At 42.2% G+C, this 9,276-nt stretch overlaps 1 protein-coding gene across 1 annotated transcript in view; it reads right to left on the bottom strand.

The window, feature by feature from the left end:
- Positions 1 to 9,274, bottom strand: part of CLIC6 (chloride intracellular channel 6) — a gene marked incomplete at its 5' end in the record, with an annotated part of 31,666 nt that extends 22,392 nt beyond the window's left edge. Inside the window, one exon of the mRNA XM_010000431.1 lies at positions 8,978 to 9,274. Coding sequence (XP_009998733.1) covers positions 8,978 to 9,274 — 297 coding nt within the window. The remainder of the gene's footprint in view (positions 1 to 8,977) is intronic.
- Positions 9,275 to 9,276: the final 2 nt, after the last annotated feature.

Genomic DNA, 9,276 nt, shown 5'->3' with positions numbered 1-9,276 from the left:
TACCTGCTGAAAAGGGGGGTGTTATTGAAAGCAAGTGGAATGGAGTCACTCGACTCTTTTGGGTTTTTATCAGTAAATAATCAGACACTGCAAACAGAAATGCATACATGTCCTTATCGCAGCGAGAAATTTTATTGTCTGAGAGAGAAAATAATCAGGCAGCCCTTCACATGACATTTACTTACGCTCCTTGGGCAGAGTCTGAGAAACGAGCAATTTCTTACTTTTTCAAGCAGCAGCAGGACCTTTTTAGGGGAGAATTAGCTTTGACTCAAAAATGAAGACACAGAGAATACAGCCAGTGATGGCACAGGAATAAGTCTCCATGATTCACTTCTCTTTCCATAAAATATGTATAATACTTCCTTCCACAACCATACTACTTTTACTATCTCTGAAGAGGAGGGGCCTGTCTCTTGCTAAAACATACACACTTGCCAATTCAAAACAGCTTCACCTGAGATAAGCATTCTAAAAAAGTGTGGTCAAATTAATAATTTCCATTATCACTTCTGCTTCACAATATTTAAACTAAATTCTAAAAACGAGCCATAAATATAATTTTACATGGGTTTATTTGAGACTGTAAGAAAGGCAAAAATGCGGAGTCCCCATGATGGCTAACCCTGGCTGGTACCTACCAAGGTGAAGAGCCAAAAAAAGGCAGACTGTTTGTGGAAGTAGAGTGGTCACAAGGCTGCCTAATCCTTTTCGTGCAAACAGGGCTACAAAGTGCTGGAGAGAACTGATTTCAAATGGGAGAAGAAGTTGGTTTAATATTAAAGCTATCTAATAAATAAAATTATATTTTCTTTAATCAACAAAAATTTGTTGTTTTTATTGTTAGGGATGCTAATAAACCCAAAATCTAGATTCTTAAGTGGAGTGGGTATGATTAGTTGTACCCATATCGAGAAGTGGACATAACACCTTTTCACCTTTTTAATGCCAACCACATTCTGGTTTCTCAAAGCATATGGGTAACACATTGCTTATTCCACAAGCAATCCCAAAATCCGTGGGAACCAGAAGCTACTGAATGCCATTTAAAATCTACATACTGCTACGATAGGAAGAGCAATAAGCCATACATTGCCTAACCACAAGGTCGATGCATATGCTTGGCTCCTCACATTTCATCCCTCTGATGCTCTCTCACTTTGCAATTATATGTTGATGTTATCAACGAGACAGCAGGACTGTCTCTGTAACTCTGTGTCTATGGCACTGGCTTGGGAGAGGGATGAGTAGTGATCTTCCACTTAGGCTTCAGGTAACACCACAACCTCACTCACCCGCATCCTGCATCAGTGGCCTAAGTACAGGGCTAACAATGGACCTACTGCTGCCTCCTCCGTTTTGGCAACTGTGCCTAAACCCCTTGTGAATGGATCTAGACCTAATACTGACAGGTAATACTTCCTCAAAAAAAAGCTCTTAATTTTTTAGTTAATTAAGACCATTTCAAAACTTTTACCTGAATTTACTGATAATTTGAGTATAGCAATATTTTTCAACTAGTTGGCCAAATCCCTTTCCTCCCCTCACCCAGAAAATCATTAACCACACTCTAATGTTTCACATTTGTGAATGCCAGGAGTTCTCTAGACTGGTTTGTTATTCATCTATATACAAATATGAATCAAGCCTGTAATTAGACAGACAGACAGCATGAAAATTCCCTGGCACAGCTGCATGGCAATCACCTCATGCAGCCACTATCAATGTTTCTGAAGAAGGCTGCAGCTTTCCAAAAAGATTTGGGAAATGAAGATTCACTGAAGACAATCAGGGACTGAAGGCAGAAAGCAGGCAAGGAAAACTTCCATCCTTGCCCCTGGTCTGTAATGATCACAGGTAAGATCAGCCTTTTAATTAATCTAAAACTCAAGGAGAAAAGGCAATATGGTTGAATTTTGGGCAGCAGGTTGATCTCGTCAGAAGGTTCTGCTAATTTCAGCCAGCAAGAAACACCGGACGCGCCCTAGGACTGAATCAGGAAAGTGTCCCCTGTTTAGCAAAGGGCTTAAATAGCATGTGACTTTCAGCTTATGCTTAAAGTAAAACACATAGTGAGGTGCTTTACTGAAGCAGTGTGTTGAGAGTAAATAAAAATACAAAAAGGCCTAGGAACACAGCTCTGAAAGCGTTTGCTTTGTTCCAAAACCGTTTTTGCCTAAAACGATGGCAAACAGCAGAGATGTGCAGTCACACTGAGACTAAATAGATGCTTACAGCTTTTATGACATTAAGGGTACCTGCAGTTTTAGGACTTTCAAAGTATGGACAAAAAGATGGCTCCAAGAAGTATGGCTAGATAATTTAAAAAAAAATAATTAAAAAAATGGAGCTTCATAAGTCTGATCACTGATGTGTATCTGTTTAGCTGCATGTTTCTGGAACAAGACTTGGCCTCTATGTTGCCAGAACTGACACTGTCCTTAACAGCACACTACTGCTCCATTAAGCACTCCTACAGGCACAAAGTGGCAGAATCAATTTTGGTGTCATTTTCAAAGCTATTCTTTAGTTAGCAGCTCCAAGGAACCTTGTTTCTTTTTAGCAGTCTAAGCTCTGAAAAGGTGACAACCTGAATGGCTGCAAAGAAAGGCAAGAGAAGTAAAAAAGAAAAAGATTACATATCCAGAAACTTTGCATGGCTTTTTTATAAAATAAAAAAAAACATAGTGTCATTGCCTTTTAAACCAAAGTCTCTCAAGCACAGTTTTATTGAAGTCTGCTGGAAGCACACTCAGCTCCCAGAAAAACTGCTGCAGGTGCACCCTGCATGCACAATAACCTGAAGAGTTATGAAAGGAATTTGTAATGCCAGTTCTTCTTAAGCTGCATTAGGGAACTTGAAATTGCCATATTCCAGCAGAAAAAAAAAAAAAAAAAAAGTAGCTGAGAAAGGGTAAATATCCATGGGAAGGGTGCCAGCTTCCTGCTTGGTACAAGAGTCTCAGGAACAAAACTGCAAAACGCCTTTGAACAAACACACCTCTGCTGATTTGGTACTTTTTATACAGCTGTGTGTAGTCAAAGAAGCCAAATCACCACACAAAAAGCTAATTAAGCAGCAGCCAGAAAAGTGGGACTGCGCTGGATTTGCTGGGCAGCCCCACAAGGCTCAGTCCTGACCAGCTTTGGTTTGATTCTGGTTTCAGCAGATCTAGCCTAGACAGTGCTCATGCTCTGCTCCAGGGGAGGGGCTTTCTCCTGAGTTGTTTTTTCCTTATTCTGGGAAAACTTTCTAAACTACTCAGAGAGCAGACAGGTCTCATAGCCAACTGTAAGCCAGAATATCAGAAAAAACTGGTGGAAGGAAACAACATTTAAAAAAATATCAGGATTAGAAAGGTAGCAACGCGGCACGTGAGAAAAGCTCCTGCTTTCGAAGAAGGTACCTGAAATGTCACTGAAGGAGAAAACCAGAGGGAGGAGAAAGGAGCAGATGTGTTCCTCAGGGACAAAATGGCACCGTTTTGACAAAAAGTGGAATGCAGCAGTGCTGGTAGGGATGGAGGAAAAGAAGGCAAAGAAAAGCCATCTATTTCTACCATTGTCCAAACAATACCAAATGCTTCCCTGCTCAGTCCATGGCAATTTGTCCTGCATCACACAAATCCAATGCACTCAACCCTTTGCGAGATGTAGGTAGTTTCCTTCTCTTAGCTAAATACTCAGTAACTAAACTTCCCCAAAAACCTCTTTTAATCCATAAATATAAAACTAGTGGAACTCCATACATACAAGTCTTCAGTTTCATCCTCCTGAGGTCATCTAAACAGTGGGTTCCTACAGTGAATCTACACTAATTAAGGGCAGTAAACACCAGTCCATTTTCATTCTGATTCAGGATGTCAGCTATTCTCCTCATAAACCAAAACCACTCAACTGATTTACAGACTGCACCAATGAGCAAAAAATCAGGATCTTAAACACAAATACCTACCCAGTGGTTATACTGCAAATGTAAACATTTACAGTATAATCAGGTACATGACAGAGTCCACCGAATGGACATACAAGGCTACGGGGGTTCTGCAGGAATCTGAGCTCTGCCATCCATGGACTCCTTATCTACAGCATTCAAAGCCCAGAAGTTCAGCTGGAGAACAGCCCATTTATACTTTTAAATGTAAGTTATATATAAACAACAGATCCATCACATCACAGAAAAGGAGATTCTTTTTTGTGTACTAGTATGAAACACCCATTACCATTTAAGCTGGTTATGCTAACTGTGGTGTTTGGAGGCACATATGGAAGCATTTGTTATTTGTATGTCTCTATTCACAGCAAGACTTTTACTTTCTTGTTTATCAGCACTTTTGATAATTCAGCACAGCTCTAAGTATGTCAAGTCAGTCAAGCACATCTCTGGAACAGTGCAAGGGAATTCTGTATCAGTAGCCTAACCTTGGTCCCTGATAGGAATGAAATAACTCTCCAAATGAAAACAAATTACTTTGATTTAGAGACCAAGAATGTTGCAAAACTGAATAAAGCCTATTACTTTTTGTTGGATAAAATCTATTACATTATACTCATGGTCAGCTTTTACTATGCACCATTTAACCCAGAAACTAAGCAAGAATTGCCCTGGAAGATGAGCAATCTTAAGAGAAAGCTTTATTCTCAAGCTGGGTTGTTTGGCTGATTGTCTTCACCACTTACAGATAAATCACTAGCCCTAGAAATCTCTGCAATGATGAAATCTACAGTTGTGATCCTGCTGTTTAAGTTTTCTTTGTGTAATAAAATTTCAAATTGATTGGTAGGTAACCTTGGAGGGTATTTATTTTAACTTAGAAATAAACTTTTAAATTGCTTAAAATTGATCGCATAATTTTAGTGAGAGCTCTGCTATATCCAAATGGTAAGGTAAATTTATGACATATACAGATGTTTTCTGTCAAAAAAAAAGAGCTTTTGCCACAGAAGAATAATTTTAAAAAGCATACATATACCACTGACCTTAGAAGACCAGTTAGCAAGCTTCAGCATCCCCAAGGTGCCCTACGCAACATGCCAGACACACTTAGGTGAATTACCAAGACCAATCCAGACCATCTAGTGTATCTGGATGACCCTTGCAAACATTTGACTTTGAAATACCAGGAACATCAAATATATGGTACCTGGTATTTCATGGGACAATTGAAATGTAGTAAGCAAGTGAAACCCTCAAAGCAATTTTGATATGGTCTTGGGCTTAGAGCCAAGGAGTCTTACATAGTTCAAGTTCATTAAGGGCACAGCTCAGTTGCCTAAAGGCAGATGCCATCATGTAGCTTGTCCAGCATCAAGCTGGTGGTCCTGAAGGACATCATCTCCCACAGATGCTGCTAACCCTGCTAAATGCTGGAGTATCTCAGATGGCATAAAGCCTTGACACTGGGTGTCTGAGTTCAAACTAAATAGCACTGCATAGCAACCCAAGTCAGCTTAAAAACACAACTGCTGATACATATGCTTGTGGAGCTAGCAGGAACTTGGTCACCCACCTCACCGTGGGAGGCACAAGGCAAAACAATAATCACAATATTAAAATACATATAGGCAAAATTAAATGAACCAATGCAAAGCAGCAGGAAGCAGAAAAGGAAAATAAAAACACACAAATCCTCTAAGGAGAACAAGCTTGATCAACAACATTAAAAAAAAGAAACACTACTCATCATACAATTATATCTGAACAGTTTATTTCTGATGATGATACTTCTGTTTGTTATTATCAAAACGTTGTTACTGAGAGACTACCAAATACTTTAATGTTAGCAAAGCCTAGTGTAATGTGCCCAAGCACAGAAACTGTGAAGATCATTCAGTCACTACCACTATACTATTATCCTTCAAGTTTTCTCCTACTATAGGACTTACTTTTAATGTTTCATTTGCATTGCACTATCAAATCATGGTATGTATCTCCTACCTCTAGCACTATGTATGCAGGCACAAACAGGCAGACAATCCCCACCTTGACCACTCCCCAACAAGCCAAAAATCCACCTTCCCCAACAAGCCAAAAATCAACAGGCAGGAGAAATGAACAGCAGTAGTCATGATGAAGAAATTAGAACAGACAATGATCTCAGTATTTTAAGCAGCCTAGTCACATCCCAGTTTCTAGTGGTGTTACAGAATGGTAGGGTTTGAAGAAGGTCAGGGAGCTGATGGAAAATACAGTTAAAAGTAAGGCCTCAGCTGCATGGGGCAAAGTACCCAAGGTGCTTGCTGAGAAATGCAGTAGAAGGGTTAAAGAGGTCAGTGGTGCTTGCAAAGCAAAGGTGGGTGTCAACACCTTAAAAGCACATGAGAGTTATAAGGCAGGCACAGAGTAATGATTTAATAAAGCGTAAGAGATGTTGACTCGTGTGCATTAGAAAGGTGCATGTGAAGGGAAGCGTTCCGGGCTGGAAACAAACATTTGCATTCAGTTTGGATCATCTTCCCACTTCCTTAACCCTTGAGTTTTAGCAGTAGCTCAGGAAGGAGTACGATGGCTGTGGACCACGTGCTGTGGTCAGATATAAACATACAATAATCCCCAAACACCAGAGTTCATGCTGTCCCACTTCAGAATTCACTCTCCCCCTTTATCCCATGAAAATACATCATCAGCTATTTAAGCACAGCATGCTCTTAAAATCTACTTTAAGCCACCACAGAAAACTTCCAGTCTCCTTCTTTTTGTATCCCTCTTTCTGTTGCCAGGAAATGGGTAGAAAGATAGTGAGTGTTCTCCAGGTGACAGCAAGAGCAGCATGAACATGAACTCTCCTGACAGCAGGAAAGAGAAGTGCTGCTCATTCCCCAGCATGGTGGCACCAGTACATTTTGGTGGGTGGGGAGATACTGAGCTCTCCACTAGGCATTTTTTTCTTCCATTAAATTGGAATCTCATGCCAATCTGTAACTAAAAACCTAATCCAATCTCAATTAAACAAATCTCAAAAAGTGTAGCTCCAGGTGAGGTAAAATATTCAAGCTTTCCAATAGTTCTCCACTGAAATAATCAGAAAAGCAGCTGTAGTATTTTCTAGGCATTCTTAAGTTGCTATTAGTAAGTCAATCATAAAAATGCTACTTGTTCTGTCAGTATGAATTCACAAATATTTTCAAAACCATGCTTAATCCTAATATTTAAGGACCACAGAGCTGCAACAGATGCTTTTATTATTATAGGTTGCCCTCTAATTTTGGCCACATTGTTCTTCCATAAAACATGCACCCAAAGACAATAATGCACATGCAGCCATTGTAACTTTCACCTCTGCCTCTCTTCTGCATTCCCTGATGGATCAAAGAGTATAAAGGAAGAATTAAAAAAGTTGCACAAGTGTCCCTGCACAGGGGGCTGTTGACCTGTGAGCCAGAAAGTCCCTTATTCACCTCTGCCAGGCTCAACTAATAGCTCCTGCTGTTTGACACAAAATCAGGTTTCAACTCCAGCATTACCATCCCATTGCCATAAATCGACCTGACATACAGAGTTGCCTTTAGACCACAGGATCCATCCCAGCCTGATTGCCTAAACTGGGGAGAGGATGGGGCACATTCATGAACAGTGGTCAGTACTATCATTCATTTTTCCAGTATGGCATCATTCAGCATGTCCAACACTACTACTACTTGTAAGCCTCAGAGCATTCCTCAGCCTTTTTCAAGTAACAGTATTCCTGACGAGGCTCAGCCTTGTAAAAAAAGGCGTGTGTGCTGAGGTGGGATAAATTAAGGCATAAACATTGCTTCAGCCATACAACCCCCACCCAGAGGGCTGGGAATGAGTTTTTCTTTCACTGTTAATTCTAGCTTCTACAGAAGCACTAACAGCCAACTCAGGAGGTACAGTATTTGCATGGAAGGTATGGCTTGTAGTGGAGAGAGTGCCAAACACCTTCTGCTTCCTTAATTTTAGTTCCTTAGTTTTAGGTTTACTATGAAAAAAATAGCCCACCCTGCTGCACAGTTTATTTAGTCCAGAGTTAAAGAAGAGGGAAGAAAACACCGTGGGATGGTTTCTACACACAGAAAGTTCACATCTGATATTTGGCCTCTGGACAGATGCTGCTTCCATGCCAAGTCACACTGATTTTGGTGAGATTCCAAACACAGGCTAGAAAGAAGCTTTAAGGCTCTATGCTATAAAAGGCTAGAATCTAGTTTTAAGACCATTATAATTTTTCTCTTTTTTGTCCATTTCCCTCTAACCTACGTTGTCCCTGCCCAAACATACACAAGCTGGACAATTATAAGGGATGCTACACTGCTGGACTGTTTACTGACTTTCTGAAACCAGCTCTGACAAACTTTGGGACAATTACCTAAGTGTCAACCATAGTTCATACTGGACGACCCCAGTATTACATTTTAAACTGTATTTTCCAGTTTCTTCCACCTCAGTCACCTTGATGTGATGTGTACCCTTCTTACTGCATTCTGAAGATCTTAAAATACCTTGAGAACTCTTCATGTCACAAGTTGCAGCTAGTGATTTGAAACGGACAGTACTGAGTACATTCCTGCCCGTATTCTGGGTCACAGCCCCACCGTGAAGAGGGCAAAAGCAGAACCCCTGAGACCACGGAAACTAAACCCCCTGCACATCCTTTTCCTTTAAAACTACAGAAACCTCAAGTAACCCAGCACAGGGGAAAACTATGGGGGAGTCCACCTTGCAAGCCAGTGGTTCTCCGGCTGGAGCGGTGCCCACACCTCCCAGGGCCCAGGGGACAGGCAGCGAAGCCTTCCGCCCCCCTGCGGAAAGCTCTGTCCTGTCCCCCCGCTGCCCGCAGAAGGAATGAGGAACCAGAGGCAGGTTTGTTTGGGGTGCTAATAATCAAATCACCTTAGCCAGGCTGGACTTTTGGCTGCCAGATTCAAATGCCACCTACAACAGGAGCTCCCCAGGACTCCTGGAGGATGGGAGGGTAGCAAACCCAGGCTTCCCCAGCGGTCCCCCGCACCATACCTTGACAAAAAGGGAGATGTCGTGTTCCTGCTTCTCCTCGTCCTCCTCTTCCTCCTTCAGGGCGGCCGGCGAGCCCGTCTCGTCCTTCTCGTCCTCTGCCCGGCCCTGCACGCCGTTCAGGCTCCGACCTACCGCGTCCCACTCGCCGCCCTCAGGGTCCGGCGACCCGCCGTGCTGCCCCACCGCGCCGCCTCCCCCTGCCCCCGGGGCTACGCTCCCCGCTCCTGCCACCGCCAGGACACCGGCTCCCCGCTCTGCCCCCGGTGTCTCCGCTCCGTCCTCGCCGTCGGGGCCGCCCC

The sequence above is a fragment of the Chaetura pelagica genome, unplaced genomic scaffold (genome assembly GCF_000747805.2).
Source record: "Chaetura pelagica isolate M959 unplaced genomic scaffold, ChaPel_1.0 scaffold244, whole genome shotgun sequence".
In the NCBI taxonomy this organism is placed as follows: Eukaryota; Metazoa; Chordata; class Aves; order Apodiformes; family Apodidae; genus Chaetura; species Chaetura pelagica.
The sequence above is the reverse complement of the archived record's forward strand: the minus strand, read 5'-3'. Positions and strand labels throughout refer to the sequence as shown.